At 38.9% G+C, this 23,813-nt stretch overlaps 1 protein-coding gene across 1 annotated transcript in view; it reads right to left on the reverse strand.

Moving 5' to 3' along the window:
- LOC126106882 (nuclear factor related to kappa-B-binding protein) overlaps positions 1-23,813 on the reverse strand; it is a 194,237-nt gene that overhangs the window by 77,360 nt on the left and 93,064 nt on the right. The window contains exons 14-15 of the mRNA XM_049913296.1: positions 21,529-21,741; positions 17,111-17,494 (exon numbers count right to left, since the gene is read on the reverse strand). Coding sequence (XP_049769253.1) covers positions 17,111-17,494; positions 21,529-21,741 — 597 coding nt within the window. The remainder of the gene's footprint in view (positions 1-17,110; positions 17,495-21,528; positions 21,742-23,813) is intronic.

The following is a 23,813-nucleotide window of genomic DNA, read 5'->3' on the forward strand; positions in this document are numbered from 1 at the left end:
CACATTTCCACACAGTAAGTCAATTTGTAAATACTCGCTGGGGTCCCTCGCACACCTTTAACTCAGTGGCATCCACTTTCCGTTATTGAAGCTGGACTGCAGCTCACTTACTCGTGTTTCTTGCTGACAGGTGTCCAGTGGCCAGCCTTGCCTCCAGGATATTGAACAATTCTATGTATTGCCGCTGTTCCAATGGCCCATGATGCCACAATAAAATGGTGGTAAAATCTGAGTGGTTTACCTTACTTTATTTATTTAACTGTTAGCTGCAACAGGCAGAAGATATGCATTGTTGGTGCTGCACATTTTAGCGATCTTGACTGAGGTAAACTCACGCTGCAGTGATCTTCTTTGGCATGCTAGTGCAGAAGTGTGCACAGAATTAGCTAAGTGAAACATCCGTGCAATAAGCACATTTATTTATATATAAAAGCTGACAGGAATTTTCGTTTGCTTGAGAACACATGTACAAGATCGTGCGCCGATTTAAAGTTCTAGATTCACATATTTCACTGTTTGCGTGATTTCTGCATAACCTTCCACTGATTGTATCAATACCCGTTAGTATAGTGATATACTGTTAAATTTAGAACATTTGTGAGTGGCACAATAAACTCATATTGTTACCATTCATTGTAAGCTTACACTTAATTGTACTCTTTTAAAATTTTTGAGAAGCGTAGACCTATCCTCATTCAAAATAATCGTTCTCTAATTTCATTGCATAATTACATGAGAAACAGGTCATTTTGTGAATTTTCGAATGCCAACAAAACTATATTTTTGCAAGTTACCATTAGCAGTGTTTTGGATATGTAATTAACTTTGTAGCAAATCAACATTCGTGCTTCACAGTTCTGCCAAAGAATACATTGTCCCTGAACTTCATTGTATACTGACAAAAATAAACGTGTGTTTTTGAGAATTTTCAGAAACTACCATTGTCCTTTGCATAATCCAAGAGCAATTTGTAGCAAATCGGTGTTTGTGATTTAGTTCCTGTATCAGATTTTCTAACTAAGATACTGTGTTACATCTAGTTTTCCCTTACAGAGGAGCAGTCCTATATATTATCTCCATTTATCGTAAATTAACTCTGTTTTCGAGTTTGCTAACAACTACAATTAACCTCAAAATGTTTTAAGAAACTAGTAGTTTTCACCACAGGCTTTTGTGTTGTGTTAATAGAAATCTCGTTTTGTGTATTTGCTTCAATTAATATTGGGAATTGACAACTTTTCAGCTTAACAGATTAAAAGATAATCAGCAGGCTTAATTTAAACTTATTTGTTCACTGCTTAATAATACAGGGTGTTTATAAATGAATATCAGGGTTTTAACTCTTTATAATATTTATTGTATTAAACTTAGAGTTATAAATGATATGTCAAATGAAAGATCAACTCAAACAGTTTTACCAAGAACCTTATAAATGTTACATGTGAGCACCATCTCTCACACGGCACACATCAAGTCTACAGCTGAGTTCTTCCTAAACATTGATAAGTGTGTCTTTAGTGACTGTAGCAACAGCTGCTTCAATCCGGTTCCTTAATTCAGGGAGGTCTGCTGGTAGTGGAGGCACGTACACATGATCCTTGATGAAGCCGCTAAGGAAAAAATTGCATGGCATTAGGTCGGGTGAACGTGGAGGCCACACAAAGCAAGCACTGTCATTGGGCCCCTTGCGGCCTGTCCAGCGCTTGGGTAAAGTAAAGTTCAACCAATCGCGGATTGCGGCGGAAACATAGTGCGCTGCGCAAGCACACTGGTGTCAAACACAACTGTTTGAGTTGCTCTTTCATTTGACATATACTTTATAACTGTCAGTTCAATGTAATAAATATTATATAATGTTACAACCCCGATATTCATTTATAAACACCCTGTACACTGCATCAGCCAAAATGCAGCCCCCACTGTGAATTCTGTTTTCAAACACAGGATAAGTTGAGTGACATTTGTAAGCAGCTGCAAATAGCCCTGACTGCTGTCAAACAATTGGCAGCTGCTGGGAATCAGTGCACTGGAAGAGCTCCCGAGAGTCGTGTACCTGTGATACATGTACCAGAGGTACCTCAAGTACTATTCTCTTCCACGGATACTGTTTCCTCTGGAGAAAGTACAAGATCTGTCATTAGTTGTCCACCTGACTGCGAGTGATGTGTCAGTGGTAGATCTAGGCATCCTGAACAGGGAGAATGGGGACCAGAAGGGACTCAGCGTGTTATACCAATTTTCCTAACCAACATGTTTGAGGTGCTGTCTTTCACTGAAACTGAAATGAAACTGAAAATGAGCCAGTGGGACTTACTTCACCTGTTTTGGAGAAACCTGTTTGTCCAGTATAATGAGGTGACAAGCGCAAAAGGATAGGGGTCTATTAATGGTCGGCAGTTCAAACATAGAGTGAATGATGGCACCCCTTCGGGAAATGACAGCAAGGGACAGGAAAGGACACCAGGTGCACTCAGTGTGTATGCCTGGAGGCCTCATTCAACACGTTGAAGAGGCTATTCCAGCAACCATTGAGGAAACAGGGGGCAACCAATTGCAGATTATGGCGCACGTTGGAACAAACGGTGCCTGCCATCTGGGTTCCGAGGCCATTCTTGGGCCAATCCAGAAAGAATGGCAGAGAAGGTTTAGAAGATCAGCCTTATGCATGCAGTTTCAACGAAGCTCACAACTTGCTGAATTGTCCCCAGAACTGATAAAGGCCTTTGGTTCTGAGTCGACTGGAAGGACTGAACCAGGGGCTTCAAAAGTTCTGTGGTAAACTAGGCTGCAGCTTCCTGGACTTGCGCCACAGGGTTGAGAAGTGTTGGGTCTCCCTTAATGGGTCAGCTGTGCATTACACATCAGAGGCTGCTACCCAAGTAGCTGACTATGTGCGGGGTGCACACGACAGTTTAGGCAAATCTCCATCCAATCCGGATAACGATAGTTGTAGGAAACCCAGAAAATATCAGTGTAAGAGCGAAAGAAATGCACCCCACAGGTGGGAGTATTAAAAGTCTAATGGTAAACTGCCGCAGCATTCACAACAAAGCGACAGAGTTTGAAGTGCTCATGAAAAGCAGTGGACCTTACTTAATACTAGGTACAGAAAGTTGGTTGAAACCTGTAATTGATGGCCGTAAGATTTTTGGGAAATATTTAAGTATATATCAAAAGGATAGGCAAATGGGAAACAGAGGTGGTATATTTGTCACAGTAGACGAGACACTCAAATCCACCAAGCTAGATTGTCTGGGCATGACCTAGTATCAGGGGTGGGCATAAAATGACAACTGGATCCTCCTATCACCCACCAGACTTGTCTACTGATGTAACAGAAAACTTTAGAGAAAACCTCAGTTCACTTGTATGTAAGTTCCCCAATCATACCATAATCATCAATGGAGACATTAATCATCCAACAATTAACTGGGAAAATTACAGTTTTGTTAGTGGTAAGCACGATAACACATCCTGTGAAAATATACTAAATGCCATCACTGAGAACTACTTAAAACAGATAGTTAGGAACCCACCCATGATGTAAATATGATGGATCTAATGGCAACAAATAAACCTGACTTCTTTGAGGAAGTACACATCGAAACTGGTATCAGTTACCATGATGCGGGTGTGGCACCAATGATTACCAAAGTACAAAGGGCAACTAAAACAAGCAGAAAGATATATATGTTTGGTAAACTAGATAAAAAATCAGTACAGTCATCTCTCAATGAGGAACTTGAAACTTCCAGCACACGACAGGGCCAGGTAGAGGAACTCTGGCTCAAGTTTAAAAGAGTAGTTGACCATGCACTGGACAGATATATACCCAGTGGAACAGTCCATAGAGGGAGGGAACTTCAATGGTACACAGTCACTGTAAAGAAACTTCTAAAGAAACAGAGATTACTGCATAATATGTATAAAACAAAATGTAGTGCTATAGATAGGGAGATACTGAATGCAACAGGTTCGGCTGTCAAGAGACCAATGCGTGATGCTTTAGTGACTACCGTAGCAAAATATTGTTCTGTTTATGTGTAAAGGCTGTTAGTGCCACCAAAGTTAGTGTCCAGTCCCTACTGAATGAGACAGGAACAGAAATTGCGGATAGCAGGGCAAAAGCTTAAATGCTTAACTCAGTTTTCAAATGTTCCTTTACAAAGGAAAATCCAGCAGAATTGCCCCAATTTAATTCTCGTACCATTGTCAAAAGTTTGATCATATGGGGTATCAAGTGAAATTTGTGAGTGGACTGAGGACTTTTTGGTAACAAGGAAGCAGCAAGTTATCTTGGATAGAGAGTCATATCAGATGTGGAAGTAACTTCGGGTGTGCCCCAGGGAACTGTGTTGGGACCCTTATTGTTCATGTTGTACATTAATGAACTTGCAGACAATATTAATAGTAACATCAAACGTTTTGCAGATGATGCAGAGTAATATCTGAAAGAAGCTGCATAAATATTCAGTCAGAGCTTGATAAAGTTTCAAAGTGGTGGTGAGATTGCCAATTTGCTTTAAATATTCAGGTACATAAAACGCTGCACTTCAAAAAATGAAGAAATGTATGCTCCGATAATCATAAGAATAAACCTGATGTAAACAAACACAAACACAATGATTGGTCAGTAGCCGTAGCACACACACACGCACTGGTGTTGTTGCACTTTCGGAAGTAGGTCCTACTTATGTATTAGGTGTATTATTACTAAGTAATGTTAAATGAAACTTTAAGATATTCAAATGTATTAGCAGCCATCAACGTTTTTCTTAATCACACTGTAGTTGTGTAGTTTTTATTTCAAAAATCATGTACAGTCACAGCCTCTGCACTGTTGTGCTTTGATTGTCACACTTTTAATATACAGTATGAAAATGGTTGAGGCTGATTTCTGTTCAGGTAGTGATTCATGCATATAGAACACGGTTAAAAACTGTTGAGAATTAGGTTGTTCTTAATGTTTGTCATAAATTTACAGAGATAAACGGCTTTGAAGTTTTCCAAGGGACTGTATTAGGTACAGAGGAGACACAAGGGCATATCGTGTATAGCATAATCGGTAGCGTAGTAGCTTGATACCTCACTGAAGTAAATGGTCGCTGGTTCAAGTCTCACCAGAGTCAATTTTTTTTCTCATTCAATTTGAATAACCTGCATTTTGTAATTGTAAAATTCATCATCATTTTATTTATGAATAATGCACATCTTCTTATTTCTAATTACAAACTGTACACAAAATTCATGTTTCCATTTCAAATATAAATTCTCAATTACCGATATTTTATGAAAGACTGTTAATAAAGAGTGCTTAAATGAAGAAAACATTACATTTATTTTTTTAAGGTAAAAATGAAAAACTAAATACTCTTTATTTGGGCTATGTCCATTTTTTACACTGCAGATGTAGCTATGTGTCATAGAAACATGAAAAACAATCATTTTCACAGCGTCGAGCATACCATACAAATGCTGCATCTTTACATTTGCCATTGTACCATTACAATATGAACCCAACAGAACTGATCTGGAGCCAAGTTAAGGGATTTGGCTAAGGAAATAACAAGTCTGTTAAGCTGCCAGACGTACTGGAACTAATGCACGCAGCTCTTTCACATATCACTGCCAAACATTGGCAGGATATACAATGGTTTGTCATAAAGCCTGGCTGGCTTCATGGATTCTGTTGTTGGTCATCTCGTTATCAATGTAGCAGATGACAGTTACAGTACTGAAATGTATTTCTCAGATTTGGATAAGGAAGGAGCTAAGAGATTACCAGACAACTGATTGTAATTAATACCTACACTGGCTTCAGTATTCAACAGTATGGTGAAATTCCTGCAGTATGCTTTTGTATCCCACAGTGCTCACTCTGAAAAATTACCCTGTGTTTAAGTTACGAATTTTCATCACTCTTGAATACTATGTCAGGTGAGAATGAGAGCATTTTATGCTTTCCGTCTGGTCACCTAAGAAGTGTGCAGTAGTGGGCGAGTTTTGCCAAATATTATTTCATTCTCTTTAAAAATTAAATGATATTCGAAGTTATATTGTTTCTTTGCCCATCTCTTTTTACGTCTGAACTGCAACACCTCACATCACTGCAGGCTAATTGGACCGCTAGTTGGCCAGTGCTGTCCAAGTTTAAAGTGCCGGTAAAGCTGATGTCCCGCACATTATCACTCAGTCTATGGGCTTATCCTTATGATCATACTTAACTGTATTGCTCCATGCAAAACGAAATCCAATGAGATTCAAGTAAATGTAGAAGAATACATGGTGTAATGTTTGCATTACATTTATTCTTATGATGAACGGAGTATAGTATCATATAATATCAATTAGTCCAACTCATAAAAATCATAGTATAGTATCATATAATATCAATTAGTCCAACTCATAAAAATACCTAAGTATAACACTTTGTAGAGATATAAAATGGAGTGACCACATAGGTTCAGCTGAGGGTAAAGCAGGTGCTAGACTTCAGTTTACTGGTACAATACTGGGGCAGTGAAATCAGTCTACAAAGAAGACTGCTTACAAATCACTCATGTGGCCTGTTCTAGCATATTACTCAAGTGTGTGTGATCTGTACCAGATACGACTAACGTGGGATATTGAACATACAGGGAGACAAGCACATGAATAGTCAGAGGTTCATTTAATCTATCACAGAGATACTGAAGGGACTGAACTGGAAGACTCCTGAAGACAGATGTAAACTATCCCGAGAAAGTCTATGAACAAAGTTTCAAGAACCGGCTGTAAATGATTGCTCTAAGAATATACTACAACCCCCTACATATTGCTCACATAGGGATTGTGAAGATAAGATTATAATAATTACTGCACGCACAGAGGCATACCAACAATCATTCTTCCTGCACTCCATAGGTGAACAGAACAGGAAGAAACCCTAATAACTGGCACAGTTGGAAGTACCCTCTGGCATGCACCTCATGGTGGTATGCAGAGTATAGGTGTAGATGTATGTATTCCTTTACATTCTAATGATGTTGTTTTTATATGTATGTCTATTTAACACTTGGTCCACAGTTTACTGTCTTTTGCTAAACATTTTATATTGTTTTATACGGTTTAATGCACACTTGCGAGCCAACTGTTGCAGAATATATTACTGTTTGCATGTACAACAGCACTCCATCTTTGTGTATAAGTGTGTTCAATGCCCTTCATGTGATCAGTTTGGTGGCTGAATTTTCTGACTCATACTATGTACGATGTGAAATTTGACAGTTAATCATTCACCACTATCGCACATATCATATATTTTTATAATTGTTGCTCTGTTTTATGGACTTAGCAAATGTATGTTGTGGCTTTTATGCTTAACTATTTTACATCTGTTTTAACAAACCTATTTTACTTCTCCTGATCGATCTTTGTACATTTGTTTTCAACATATTTCCTTTATGTCTGTATTTTTTGCCAATCCTTTGTAGGATGCAACCGTCCAATTCTTATTTTTGATGTTGGCTTACTAATGATTTGAATCTATTCCACTTCTGAAGATGATGGTTTAAACTATTGAAACTGGTAGAGTGAACAAAATAAGGTTTTCTGGTGCAGCTGGTGACTGAATTTTCATATTTGGTGAAATATTCTGTAGCTGCTGAATTACAGCTATGAACAGGATGATTAAAGCAGTAATTCACTGAGGTGACGAAAGTCATGGGATACATCATACTATCATGTTGGACCTTCTTTTGCCCAGCACAGTACAGCAACTTGACATGACATGGAAGTCATCTGTAGAAATACTGAGCCTTTCTGCCTATATAACAGTCCATAATTGCAATAGTGTTCCCAGGGCAGGATTCTCTGCATGAACTGACCTCTCGGTTATGTCTCTTAAAAACTTAACGAGATTCATGTTGGACAATCTGGGTGGCCAAATAATTCACTCGAGTTGCCCAGAATGTTCTTCAAACCGGTCACGAACAATTGTGGCCAAGCCCAGCAACAATTTCATCGTTATCTGGGAACATGAAGTTCATGAATCGCTGCAAATGGTCTCCACACAGCCAAACATAATCATTTATGGTCAATGATTGGTTCAGTTGGACCAGAGGACCCAGTCCATCCCGTGTAAACATAGCCCATAACCTACACCATTATGGAGCCACCAAGAGCTTACAAAGTGCCTTGTTGGCAAACCCTACTATCAGTTCTTACCAACTGAAACCAGGACTCATCTGAGCAGGCCACAGTTTTCTAGTCATCTAGGGTCCAATCGATATGGTCATGAGCCCAGGAAACGTGCTGCAAGCCATGCCGCGCTATTAGCAAAAGCACTCATGTTTGTCATCCGCCACCATAATCCATTAATGCCAAATTTAGCTGCATTGTCCTAACAGATATATTCATCATACATCCCACATTGATTTCTGCAGTTATTTGACACAGGGTCGCTTGTCTGTTAGCTTGATACTTTACGCAAACGCCACTGCTCTCAGTCGTTAAGTGAAGCCAGTCAGACACTGCATTGTCCATGGTGAGAGGTAATGCCTGAAATCTGGTATTCTCAGCACAATCTTGACACTGTGGACCTCAAAATACTGAACTCCCTAACGATTTCCAAAATGGAACATCCCATATGTCTATCTCCAACTACCATTCTGTGTTCAAAGTCTACTAATTCCGCCGTGCAGCCATAATCATGTCAGAAACCATTTCACAAGAGTCACCAGAGTAAAAATAACAGCTCTGCCAATGCATCTCCCTTCTATACCTTGTGTACATGATACTTCTGGCATCTATATATGTGCATATCACTATCCCATGACTTTTGTCACATCAGGGAATAAAGTGAAAGAAATTGTAACAAAAATAGTAGACACAGTACTAAAAAAGATGGAATACAGGAAAGCACGACAACAGAGAATATCATAACCTAGATTCAGGAAAGGAATAAATACAGGAAAAGTAGCACAACAGAAGGTCAAGAAAGATGCAGTCATACAGAACACCATGACAAAAATGCGGAGGGGCTAAGGAACAGTGGATGAATGATATATGCAGAGATACCGAAACAGATGCAAAAATAGGATGACTGATACAGTGTACAGAAAATATCAAGAAAGCACAACTCAAGTTAAGGCCTAGATCATCTGTGGTAAGAGATAAAACAAGGAAACATATTACTGAAAGTATATGAAGTAGCCAACAGATGGAACGAGTATTTTATGAAAGGAAAGGCATTGCCAAGGAAGAAGAGTAAAGATAAGAAGTGCTAACACATGAAGTAGGTCCTCTAATTACAAAAATGGGGTTTGATGCAACACTGAAAGAAATGAGAGCAAACAAAGCTCCAAGTCTAGATGAGCTGCCTATACAGATATGGCAGAACTGCAGAGAAAAATGAAAGATGAACTTTCGAAAATTATACAAACTATTGTTATGAATATGGTTAGGGGACTGATGACCACAGCCGTTAAGTCCCATAGTGCTCAGAGCCATGAATATGGTTCTCTTCCAGATGATTTTGTACAAAATAAAAAAAATACTCATTCATTAAAAAAATGTGGAATCCAGCAGACAGCTCCAATTACAGAACAATATGCCTAATTCTGCATGCAGCAAAATACTCACATCCACAACAATAAACTAGAATAATATGCAAAATAGAACTAGAAACTGAAAAGGATCCGTTTACTCAGCCACCACAGCACTCAACAGCTTATTTGAGAGAAGATTAGAATTAAATAGAGATACTTACATAGCCTTTATTTAGCTAAAACAGGCATTTCAGAGTAGTAGCTGAAAGAAACTCTGAAAATCTTGCAAGATACACACTTAGACTGGAAAGGCAGATGAACAATATTAAACACATACAAAAACCAAAGAGTGAGAATAAAGGTTAATGGTGAAAGATGTAAAGCCAAAACCAAAAAAGGTTAAGACAAGTGCTATCATTATATCCCCTTTTATTAGTTTAACTTTTTCATTGTCAAAGTTATGAGGATGTTCAAAGGAAAAAGTCCTGAATACTTTTTTTCTCCCCTGGTGTTGCGGCTGGAATGCTGAAGTTTCACAACAATACAGTTTGAAGTTTGCGCTACAGAGGGTATTTTGCTTTTATGTGCAGCTCTTGTGAGAGAAGCCTGAACAACAAAACAAACATGGGGTGCATGTTACTGTCATTAACTTGTGAAGAGCTGCAAAATGTAGTTCAATATTTGTGGGCCGAAGGGAGTAAACCGAGTGAAATTCACAGGAACATGCGTAGCATATATGGAGATGACTGTATCAACAGCAGCAATGTCTCCAGGTGGTGGGAATTCTTCCACGGGGACAGTGCCAACCTTAGTGATTCGCCATGCTCTGGGCAGCCAGTAACAGCTGCAACACTGCACAATGTTGGAGGCATTGAGGCACCAATTTTGATCAACCACCTTGTCCAACTGCAAACCTTATGGCAGCAGCTCACCATTTCCCATGGTGAATTTTACAATATTGTTCAAAACATTAATGCTGAGAGTGTCATACATCTTCATGACAATATTTGCCCACATGTTGCTCCTCCTGTTTGTGTGAAAATTGCCAAGTTTGGGTGGGAGGTGCCCCAGCAACCACCTTACAATCTGGATCTTGCACCATCGGACTTTCATCTCTTTGGTTCCATGAAGAAATTCTTGGCCAGCCAACAGGCTGCAATAGATGCGGAAGCAAAACCAGCCGTCCACCGACAGCTATACTTGAACCAAATGGACTTCTATGAACCGGACATATTGAAATTGGTTCCGTGATGAAAAAAATGTGTTTGGAAGGTTGTTGACTATGTAAAAAAGTAAGTAAAAGATGTAAGTTCATTTGTGATTTTTTAAAAATTTTTTTATCTATCCAACTTTTTGGTAGTAAAATTACTGTGCAATGCCTTCCAATCTTCCCTTGTATTTATGCACCTCAACCACAGAAGACAACAGATGCAGCATGGAAATCAAAGAACCACTACAGTTAAATATGCTTTCAATTAATGAAAACACCTGATAATGCAGAATGCATTCAGTACAGAAAAAAAAAATGTCATGACATTCATCTGGAGTGTTCATCATGAAGGCTGAACACTTTTGAAAACAGGCAGGAAGCAGTTAAATGTAGTGGAAATGTGGCTGTGGAGAAAGTTGAGGAACACCTGCGCACAAAGACAAACCAATGAAGATTTTCCAAAAGAGGTCAATGAACAGGAAATAGAAAAGCACAATGGGACTACACAAAATAAGAAAAGAAGTCTTTTGGATATTTATTGGGACGTTATAGATTTTTTACAGATATGATGGTAGGAAATTGTTTGGGAAAGGAAACCAACGGGAATCCAAGGGGGGAAAAAAAGTCAAAAATCTGTCAGAAGTAACAGAATGCATAAAATTATTAAGAAATGAAGATGACACAATAAAAAGGGGGGGGGGGGGGGGGCAGTGGTTGCGGCAACAAGGCATAGCATTTAGAAAATGATGATGAAAATACTGGACAAACACTGCAGTAATATATTACAACAGCAAATAAAGATATGACAAACATGTTATAGCAAATAGAATTGAGGTTCAAAATAAGTCTTCTTTTATACATGTTGATTGTTGTCTTGACTCATATTGTCTGTATTCCATCCAGTATTTTGCACTATCACAACAAACACTTATTTAATTCAATATATAAGCCATGTCTGCTTGTGTCTGTGTATATGCGGATGGATATGTGTGTGTGTGTGCGAGTGTATACCCGTCCTTTTTTCCCCTAAGGTAAGTCTTTCCGCTCCCGGGATTGGAATGACTCCTTACCCTCTCCCTTAAAACCCAAATCCTTTTGTCTTTCCCTCTCCTTCCCTCTTTCCTGACGAGGCAACCGTTGGTTGCGAAAGCTAGAATTTTGTGTGTATGTTTGTGTTTGTTTGTGTGTCTATCGACCTGCCAGCGCTTTTGTTTGGTAAGTCTCATCATCTTTCTTTTTAAATATATTTTTCCCACGTGGAATGTTTCCCTCTATTTTATATGTCTATCTACCTGCCAGCGCTTTTGTTTGGTAAGTCACATCATCTTTGTTTTTAGATATATTTATGTTTATCACTACTTATGAAGAAGTTAACAATCGAGGGGATCATAATTTCCTTATTTGCTATTCACAATACAGTCCAGACATCTACAGCAAATTAATCACCTCTGAGGTCATCTCCTGTGATGCGTGCCACGAAATGACATCTACGTATTTACTGTAATAATCACAAGAGTCAATGCGCTACAAAAACATGCCTGAAATAAGTGAAATGCCGACCGCATTTTGCTGGGTCAGTGATAACAATTACAAACTCAAATACTAGTAATTTCAACTTCTACCACAAATGAAAAAAAAATAAAGCATAATAGTTTTACTTTGAAAGGCTACACATACACAAATTAATAAGAGGTATGACATATGCAGTGTTGTGGGGCTATTTTTGTTGGCAGATGAAGGCTCTAGCTTAGGTGATAGACTCACAGATGAATGGCATTTAAAAAGTGGTCCTTGCCTGTAAGAATGGCTTCACGGGTGAAATAGGATGTAAAATTTGAGGATGCATGAAAGAGCATGGGTAGCACAGCTGTTAATCACAAAATTCTTGGTCACTGAGCTGTGTGACGAATGTGAGCAGCTGGCCAATATTAAAACCATTTGTAACCTCACTAAACAATCGCCCAAGCTCCAGAGGAAGGTGTGGAAAGCTATAGAGTTGTCTAAACACCACTATAACTGTGGATGAAATAATGACTACAAGCTGATAGCAGTGTGGCTACCAGCCATAACTGAAGTTTTGAAATTTGTCAATGATATATGCTACCAACAGCAGTGTGAAAGAAGTTCTGTTCAGGACTAAATAGAATGCTAGCAACAGCCTAGGAAATGAAAAGTGTGAGCATAAACACATGGCTAGATTTGTCCCTTCCCCTAAACAAATAAAGTAGCCATCATCTGCCAAACAAAGCATCTACTGATGTCCTACGGTCAGGCATCATCATGTCCTATAGTCAGGCATCATCACATACTCGACAAATTAAAATCATTCGCACAAAGGCTGTTCAGCTGGAATAAATATTTTCATTTTATTCCTTACTATCAATTGGTTTCAGCATTTGCACAACTGTCAAGTGCACCTATAACACAAGCATGAACACAGTTCAAATGTACCAGATTTATACAACTAAACTCACTGTTCAATGATGTAATGGAGCACAAGATGTTTTCTTCAAAAAAAGCAAATATATGCTACAAGGGAAGACAAGTAATATACAATAAGAACAAGAACCAAGTGGTTGGATGAAAACCAGCATTAGGCGAGGATGCAGTCTTTCTACTATTGCGTTTAGCCTGTATATGGAAGAAGTAAATAAGGAAGTAAAAGAAAGGTTCAGAAGTGTAACTCAAATTCAGAGTGAAAGAATATCAATTGTAACATTTGCTGATGACACATCTATCATCTGAAAAAGTGAGGAAGAATTAAAGAAGTCAATAAATTGTCTCAATAATCTACCAAATGCAGAATATGGTTGAAAGTAAACCAAAGGAAGACAGTAGTACTATAGAACAGCAAAACTGATATGAGGGACAAACTTTAAATTCAAAACTGGGGACTACATAATGGAGGAATTCTGCCATCTTGGAAGCAAAATATCTTACAATGGACAAAGCTAAAAGTCCATAAGAAGCAGACTTGCAAGGCAAAGAGGACATTCTCACCAAAGACATCATTAGTATTAAACTTAGCCCTTAACATAAGAAAGACACTTCTCAGAATGTACATCTGGAGCACAGAACCATAAGGAAGTGATTTATGGACTGTAGGAAAACAGAACAAGAAGGGAAGAGAAGCGAGTTGTTCTAGATTTTTGTGTTACATACGACTCTGAGGTTAAGTGGACTGATAACATAAGAAATGATAATGTCCTCCACAGAATTGGCGAAACATATATGTGGGGAACATTAACAAGAAGATGGAACAGGATGATAGAACATGTATTAAGGCATCAGAGCATAACGTCCGCAAGGGCGGCGTAGAGGGCAAAACCTACAGGGGGAGACAGAAATCAGATTATACACAACAAATAATATATATTGTTGGGAGCCACTCTGATCTGTTGGTTGATTTAAGGGGGGGGCGGGGGGGGGGGGGGATCAAACAGTGAGGTCATCAGTCTCATTGGATTAGGGAAGGCAGCTGGCTGTCGGCTGTGTTCTTTCAAACCATCCCAGCATTTGCCTGAAGTGGTTTAGGGAAATCACGGAAAAGCTAAATCAGGATGGCCGATTGTGGGTTTGAACCATCGTCCTCCCCAATGCGAGTCCACTGTGCTAAACACTGTGCCATGGCGCTCGGTGCCACTCTAATATGAATAGGTTGACACAAGAGAGGATATTGTGATGAGCCACATCAAACATGTCAGAAGACTGCTGTCAGAAATTAGATCTCTCAACAACAAACCTCCCCTTATTCCCCTAGTCATTCCCCTTAAAACACACACACATACACACAGTAAAATCCTGCTTTCAGACTTTTCAAAGGACTTCCAAAAAATGGTGTAAAATGTGGGAAATAACATTTTAAGCTATAAAAGTTACATACAAGATACCATTCTGCATTTTTGCACCTTATGTAAGTGCACATAATAGGCATCAAATAGTCTTGTCAGGAACTTGTTTGTTACCTAATAAAAAGTGCTGATGTAACGGGAACTGATAACTGTCTGGCAAGTAGAAACGTTTGACTCAATTTCATACATCATAATCAATGTTTTTGGAAAGTCAGCAGCTGTCATTCAATATTTAAATGATGAAACACTGCACAAATTACATATTTTTTCATGCTTATTACACTACATTTCAAGAATTTTTTCTCATTGTCAAGTGTAAATATTTACATAAGTATTTTGTGTGGCGTTTGCATATGTGTTGTTCTGCGTCTCTTGAACTGTAGTCGTGTTTTTGAGGTTACCCTGTACTGTGCCTCCTCAGTTACATACGAAACCACACACACCCAAACTATCTCTCACACTGTTTGTTTGTGTAACATCACAAAAAATACATACATAAATACTGCACTTGACAACGAGAATAAATTCTTGAAACACATCTTGCTCAGCATGTAAAAATCCGTAATTGGTGCTGTGTTTAAACAAAAAACATTTTAGCAATGTAAAGTGAATGAAGAAGTCAGCTAGCGTTACAAGTGATCAAAAGGCAAAATACGCTAAATATGGTTCGACAGAGGTGTGACGACGATTACGACAAACACAAAACTGCGCACGCACTGTAGAGACAGTTTGGAAATGGTTGTAACTGGTCATGATGGCCTTTATTCGGACAAACCTAGTTACTCCCATCAGACACCATGCAGAGTAGAGTTCGGCAGTGACAGGAGACATGGCACGAATTGTTACGACTTTTACATGTTTACTGGTTGAAATCCACTGAGAAGAGCACCTTGGTGTCAATAAACTTAACCATGTAATGTTTGAAAACACTACTTGATGGCCAGCATCATTTTACATCAGTTTTTTCTCCATGAACATTTTTCCATAACTTGTAAATTTCGGGAAAATTATAAATATGTTGATGCAAAATCGGGTGAAAATTAACATTGTGGACATAGGAAATTTCACCAGGGCAATAAAAAATGTAGTAAACGGCAGGAAAACATTAAATCTCAGTAGATGTTTGGCCCAGTGTCAAAGTGAGTGGATCAGTACAGCTGGTGCTGACAGCACAACACAAGCAGAATTAACTAATGACTAATGCACTGACATGGTAACTTGAACAGCTGATGAAAACAACAGCGATGACGACGACAACAAGACAATGAACATATGACTCGAATATAACATACAGATGCTAAAAATACATATGATATAGCCTTTCAATAATGAAAAAAGTTCTAGGTGTGCCCAAATACATATTTTGTGGATTAGGAAATGGTGGAACGTAGCGGCAAAATCAAACTTCTTCTCTGCTAAGCAAAAGGACATCGCAGACTTTTTTCACATTGCTTATGATGTGTCTTGCTTAAGGTGTGTGATTTCTCATGTTACAGACAGTTAACTGCAAATCAGTTGCATTCATTTCAGTACTGTAATAAGGTACGTAAACAGATATTAAACTTTCAGTCGCAGTAACAATATACTACCGTATGATACAGACATATTTTACACTACATGCGCTACCGTACATTACACTTTTGTGTTGAATTTTTTAATGTGTGAATATTTTCTTTCCATTTTATTATTGTTTTAACATGGAACAATATTTCATACAGTATTTCCAATTGAACATTAAAGTTGTGTTGTACTGTATTCTGACGTTATGGATCAATAAAAGTGTTCCTCCCATAATCTGATCTTTCAGGCATTCCAACCATGATTCCGTAGGGGACAGATCAACAAGGTTCTACTGTATGTTCTGTAAAGTTGAACTAAAAAAGCCTATGTGAAGGTCTTCGTGGAAATGAGATGATCATATGGCATCACTGGTAGACAAACCCCTAGTTCAGCTGCATAGTGCGAGTCTTTCTATCTGACATCATTCCAGCAAATTGTGCATTGCTGCTGCTGCTGCTGATGATGATGATGATAATGATGATGATCCAGTCCCCAAACAGAGAAAATCTCTGACTCAGCCAGGAATCAAACCCAGGTCCCCAAGAAAAAACAATGGAAGCAGCCTGTAACACATGCCATATGGCAACTCACAGTTTTCATGCAACCTGCCACACACAAGCCATATGGCACCAAAATATTACACTTTGATGAAAAGTGCTGCCAACGGTGTGTAGTCAGTGGATGACTAAGAGCAACACTGCCCATTAAAATGCCTTAGGATTTCTTAGTGCACGTGCAATGGCTATTGGCAATCAGTAAGCAACATTGTTATTTAAAGGTTTCATCAGCAACTACAAATGTGCCTTTTGTATAAACTACATTCTCAGCCTTAGACTGCGACAAGCTAACTCAAAACTAATCATTCATCCTGCATCTGCCACAGCACCTGGACGGTACTGAGGCCCACTCACTCACACACGTCAGCTGGTACACTTTCACCACACACACAAACTGTGAATTACCTGCGTCCTGCGCACCCTCTCTCGTCCCTGACCTTTGCCAGCTTTGCCCCCTTTGGCGCCACGGGTCACAGCTCCGGCAGTACCCACCATCCTGAGCGACGTGGCGCCTACGGTCGTGGTCGGTGCAGTCACTGTCACGGCGGCCGCTGCCGCCCTCGCAGACGCGACTGCCTGCACTTGCTGTGCCGTCAGCGTCACCGTCTTCACCACCTGCTGCTGCTGGGAGGATGCGGGCAGACCAGTCGCTGCCGAGGTTGCCGTCACTACGTTGGAGGCAGCCACGGCCTGCGAAAGTGATGTGCCGCGCACAGAGCCCACCCCGGGATTTGAAACTGCGAGTAGGGATTTTCCCGCAGCAGGCAGCAGGTTCTGCGAAGTTGTTACCTGTGAGTGGGATGCACAGGTAAATGAAATACATGACAAGTATAAGTAATTACAAAACAGATTGTCTGTGAAAGTTAATGAACACACTAACAATAAGTACAAATTCTTCAAATGCTGATTCACAATCGATGCTAAACTCGCATTTGTACTAAGCCTAACTTACATGGAGACAGTAAGTTGCGAAACTCGGTAGTTGGAAGAAAGTGAAGTTCACACCTGCTACAAGAAGGGTAGCAGAAGTGCTCCACAAAACTACAGTAGAATATCTTTGACATACATTCGTTCTAGAATCTTGGAACATACTCTGAGCTCAAATGTAATGAAGTATCTCAAAGAAAATGACCTCCATGCCAACCAGCACAGATTCTGCAGTCAGGTAGGTGCAGTATTTCTCGATTTCCAAAAAAACATTTTACTCCACGTATGGCTCTTATTGAAAGTATGTTCACATGGGGTATTAAGTGAAATTTGTAAATGGTGTGAGGATTTCTTAGCCGGCCGGGGTGGCCGAGCGGTTCTGGGCGCTGCAGTCTGGAACCGCGCGACTGCTGCGGTCGCAGGTTCGAATCCTGCCTCGGGCGTGGATGTGTGTGATGTCCTTAGGTTAGTTAGGTTTAAGTAGTTCCAAGTGCTACGGCACTGATGACCTCAGAAGTTAAGTTCCATAGTGCTCAGAGCCATTTGAACATTTTTGAGGATTTCTTAGTAGGAGGGAAGCAGCAGGTTATCTGGGTTGCAGAATCATTAACAATTGAAGTTAATGACACTGCAGACAATATTAACAGTAACCTCAGAATTTTTGTAGAGGATGTGGTTGTCCATAATGACATACTGTCTGAAAAAAGCTGCACGAATATTCAGTCAGATCTTGATAAAATTTCAAATTAGTGCAAAGGAGGAAACTTCCTTTAAATATTTAGAAATGTAAAACTAAACACTTTGCAAAAAACACACATGACTGCAATAAAACACACGACTCCAATAAACACACATGACTTCGATATGAACATGTCACTCTTGGAATCAGCCAACTCGTACAACTACCTAGATGTAACAAATTGTAGGGATATGAAATGAAATGATCAGATGGGCTTGTCATAGATAAAGCGGGCAGCAGACTGCAATTCACTGATAGAATGCTAGGGAAATGTAATCAGTCTGCAAATGAGACTGCTTACAAATCACTCATGCTGGCCAACTTAGAGTATTGCTGAAATGTTTGGGATCCATACCAAATAGGACTAATAGGGGATACTGTACATATACAGAGAAGGGCAGCACAAATGTTTACAGGTTTGTCTGACCCATGGGAGAGTGTCACAGAGATGCTGAAAGAACTGAACAGGTAGACATTTGAAGATAAGTGCAAACTATGCTGAGAAATTCTACTTACAAAGTTTCAAGAACCAACTTTAGATGATGAAGCTAAGAATATACTACAACCCCTTATGTATTGCTCACAGAGGGATTGTGAGGACAAGATTAGAACAAGCACTTTCTGTTGCTCCATACGTGAATGGGACAGGAAAAAGCCCTTAATAACTGTTACAGTAGGTATACCCTTTATCATGCATTTAACAGTAGTTTGCAGAGTACAGTCGCAGATGTCTATAGTTCAAGTAAAATAAAATGCTAAAAAATGGATACAGCACATAATTACATCAAAGACAATAAATAATTAGGTTGCTGACAGTAAGTACTAGAAAATAACAGCAAACAGATATTCGGCGTGAATTATGTTAACAAAGTCTATTGTTTGTCTTCAGTTCATTAGCATAAAAGATGTCGGTCATTTGCCATACACTCACGAAATTCTGGATCAGTCTTTAATGCAGTCTACTGTCAGTACTCGTATGGTGCCTAGACCCTCAAATGGACTGCCGTTTCTCACTGTAGATATAGTGTCTAATATATGCAAATGTATGGTGTTATGCCGTTCAGCAGAAAGATGGCATAATGTCAAATTTTGCTGTATTCCAGACTGCTGTTTGGATCCTGAAATCCCAACAAATAGAAGTATATAACATATATTTTGTGTCATGTTGCTGGATAAATCCCAAAGGTGATACTGGTCATTCTTTCTTCTAATAAGTTCATGATAAACTACGGCACATTCTACGACACATGTCATCAACACTGAGGCCCAACTGAAAAACCCTAAAGTGAATAAAACCTGAAATTACTGATTCATTTCACTAACAACAGGACCTTACAGAATTCCCCTCTGATTTGATTTTCTTCATATTTATATGAGTTGAAGCTCAGAGCTCGCACATCAGTTTTCTAGAGAAGTATGATGAAACAGTCAGAAAAATTGTCTTTAAAGGTTGGACGATTTCCGAGTGTTGTCAAGTGTAAAATATTTCTGACTTACTAACACTGGAGTGAAGAACACAAACATCTCCTACTCGTAAAGTCACCAGTTCAAATATCATTGGCAACGCATTTTTTATGATTTTATTTGAACTAATATTCATTAATAAATGGAAATGTCAATGAACAAATATTTAATCATAATATTTTAATAAAAGTAATATCTTTTCACTTTTAATTATTAGTCACCTGAAAATGCAAGTATTCACAACAAATAAAAATTAAAATGTTATTTTATTTCTCGAGATCATAGTGTATTACTGATGTATATATTTCTTTTCATTTAACTAAAAGGCATTTCATATGTCTGTGTTAACTTTTGATTTATTTTCATATGACCTGTGATAAAAATAAAAATGTGTTACTTTCATTAAAAACTGTGATTTAATGTTACTTAACTGATGTTTCATTTGATAATAAACACAAATTTAAATAAAAGTAAGGAAAAAAAGATGTTAAATACAAGAATAAAAAAAGCAACTTCATGATTCCATGTAAAACTCCCCCATCCTTAATTGTGATCCACAGCTTTAATTATTATTGTCATATCCAGTTTTGGTTCAGGCATCTTTGCTTGCTCCAATTTCAAGTCATCTTTGCCTGCTCCAATTTCAAGTAAACTGCAGCTAGTATTTCCATATCTACTTCCAATGCCCAACATTTATTTTCCCTTGAGGTGCATATTTGTATATTTATTTAAGTAGCCATTCATCTAACATCCCTTCTTCAGTATGTTTACACCGTTTCTTTCCACGTTCCTCTATTTTCTGAAATAGGCTTTTAGCGGTCAGTTCATATCTAATTTCACTATTCTTTATCCAATCTATGAGTGTGTACCCAGCGAGTGATTTTAGATGTCTTATTTGTGCTCTATGAATCCTCTCTTGGCTGGCAGTTAGAGTCACTGTCTCTGACTCATGCATTAGAACTGGTACTGCCATCACATAATAAAATTTTAGTGTCATCTATTCCCTACATTATTTGAGGAGAGTGTGAATTATAGTACCTACCAATTGTTGAAGTTTTTGGAATTTGTATTTTTGATCACTGGAAGTATTTCTTTGTTCTAGCAGTTTATCAAAAAGTATTATTTTTGCTCTTAAATGCTCCTTACTGTCGAATGTCACCGTCTTAGCTTGATCTTTAGATATTATCATATTACAATAATTGGCTACGTTGTGCAAAAATAAAATTGCTCTTTGTAATTAATCTTCCTAGACCATTACGAATATCTGATCATCTGCAAAAAGGAGTATATTTATAACTTTATTATTGAGTTTATAATGGTGCACAACTTTAATCTGCAAGTATTATTTGTATTTTTACTAGAATTCAACCCTTTTCATCCGAAAATTTCCTGTATACATGATGTGTGTACAACAGATGCTGCATAATGGTCTTTGACCGAAACTGGTCACACAATAAAGAAACAACTTAAGTTGTTACATGATGTCATTTCCACAAGCACATACTATTCACTCAGCTAGTGGGGACTATGTTAATTAACTAGAAATACTTTGTACTTAGCACTGGTCAGAAGTCTTCCAATATTCAAAGGAGGTTTTTTCGAGTTCATTTTAGGAAATGATATCCAATCATTGAGTGCCAAATCCTGCACATATCAAGGAAATTGAAGGGGGTGACTCATAAGTCAGTGTTACCTGTATTGTTTGCTGGCCAGCCGAAGTGGTCACCTGCAGGTTGTGGATGGCAGTGCCCGCACTACTCCCGGCAACCCTGATCTGCTGGTGCACACTCGAGCGCCCACCACGTCCCCCCGCCACGGCGCCAACCACTGGCACACCCTTCCCTGGCGCAGTAGTGACCACCACCTGCTGAGCTGCGCCACCCGCAGAGGACGCTGTTGTGGTCGACTGCAACTGAGATGAGCCAGTAGCTGATTCGGACACAGAATGTACCTGTGAAACTGTTTTTGTCATCGAGTAGTTCAAATGGTGTGTTAAATTACAATTTTCTGTATTGAATAAATGCTCAAACACAATTCACTGAGAACAAAAAAAGAAACAACAGCTTATAATTGTCAGTGCTGTTACTGTTGCTGTGGTCTCCAGCCCACAGGCTGATTAAGTGCAGCATGAGCTCTACCTATAGTTTGTTTTAAATGCCATTAACATGAGCACCCACTAATAACAGAATCCAAAGTCCGTGGGTATACAAGGTGTCCTGAAGTGTTGTGACAAACTATGAGGGGTTGTCTTGAGGAACAAATCAACGACAGAAACCTGTGTCCGGAAATGTCATTCAATGAAGCTACAGAGCATTTCAGTTATAGGTGCCAGTGCCTGTCACTAGCCCACTCTGCTGCATCAAACGTGACTTTGTACACTGACGGACCATAGGTGGAGTGTCTTGCAATTTGATTTGTTATTCAGTGTTTGCGACTGATTGCCACAATCATTGGTGGGGATGACGCAGTGAGCTGCTGTGTCGATCGGTCTTGTCATGTATGTGTGTGATGATCTGTTGCCTTGGTGGATGATTTTTCAGACCGCGGTTTCCATCTGTAACATATTCTTCTCCTGGAACTGCCCTAAAATCTCCACTGTTTATTGGTATATAGGAGAAAAATAAACTTTGTATGCAAACTGTGGCCCAAAACTGTCACCCACCAAGGTAACAGAGCATCGCATTCATGTGAGACAAGGCCTGTATATCCAGCAGCTAGCTCCACCTTCTCCACTGGCGATCGTGGCTGTCAGTGGCAATCAGTGAATAACAAACAACACTGCGAGACCTTCCACCTGTGGTACATCAGTGTACCAAGTCATGTTCGCTGCTGAATGGATGGCCTAGTGACAGGTGTCGGTGTCTATAACTATGGAACTCTGTAGCATCATTGGATGATGTTTCCGGAGACGGGTTCCTTTCCTGAATTTTTTCCTCAAGACACCCTCTACAAGCCCTTGAAGATTATCACAACATTTCTGCGACACCCTGTATATTTGATGTGATCTTAACTTTATAAAAACAAGGGCTTTCAGTAAAATCAAACATCGAAAAGTCCAAGATGGAATAACAATAAATGGCCAAGGGAGTGTGACTTGCACTTGTGTGAATGTGTGTATTTTCTATTTCTGAAGGACTTTTTTGCCCAAAAACTTAAAATATTTAGCAGACTTTTCATTATCCCTTTCTGCAATTTGACACCTCCTCTATGAGTAAAATAGTCACCTATCCATAACATTAAAAAAAACTTTTATTATTGTTCAGTGCAAAAACCATAGCATGAGTGGGACGTGCTGAAATAGCTCCTTCTTTCAGTAATGCCATCTTCAGCCTAGGTAAAACCAATGCAACACGATCTTGAAAATATGCACATCTGTGTCTGTCAAACCACCTGGTGGCAGCACTTGTCGATGTTGTTTTAAGACTGTCAGCACACCTGCTGAGATGCTCTCCTCCAGCTGAGTCTGCCGGCTTATTCCAGTGGCTTGTGACATCAACCTCCTGGTGCCAAACAATCCCTGTGCCAGAATTAGGACATCTTATGAATCGAATTAAGTTTCACATAATTTTAAGTTATACTGATAATTCAGCACATCTGAGTGGCATTTAGAGGCCCTCACAAACTTCTGGTTCTATTTGCATGCAACATCTGTTTATAACATATTGAGTGAACCATGTTGAAAGGGGGGTGGAAGAGCTAAGAACATACAAAAACAACAATCACCAGAAAAAGTAAATATAGAAATAAAACAGAATGTTGTTATCATCGCATTCATCATATGATTCTGTTTAGCCAAAGAAATACGAAACTGGAATCAGATTTTGTCCAGCCAAATTATAACAAAAGTTACCCCTGTATCTTTATTAATGCTTTGATAAATTAACAGTAATTGAAACATTGTATTTCAAGTAAAAGTAATGATAAAAATTGTGGTACATTGTCCTTGTGCTTTGACTGAAATATACCCATTGCTTGAAA

The sequence above is a fragment of the Schistocerca cancellata genome, chromosome 10 (assembly GCF_023864275.1).
Source record: "Schistocerca cancellata isolate TAMUIC-IGC-003103 chromosome 10, iqSchCanc2.1, whole genome shotgun sequence".
Classification (NCBI taxonomy): domain Eukaryota; kingdom Metazoa; phylum Arthropoda; class Insecta; order Orthoptera; family Acrididae; genus Schistocerca; species Schistocerca cancellata.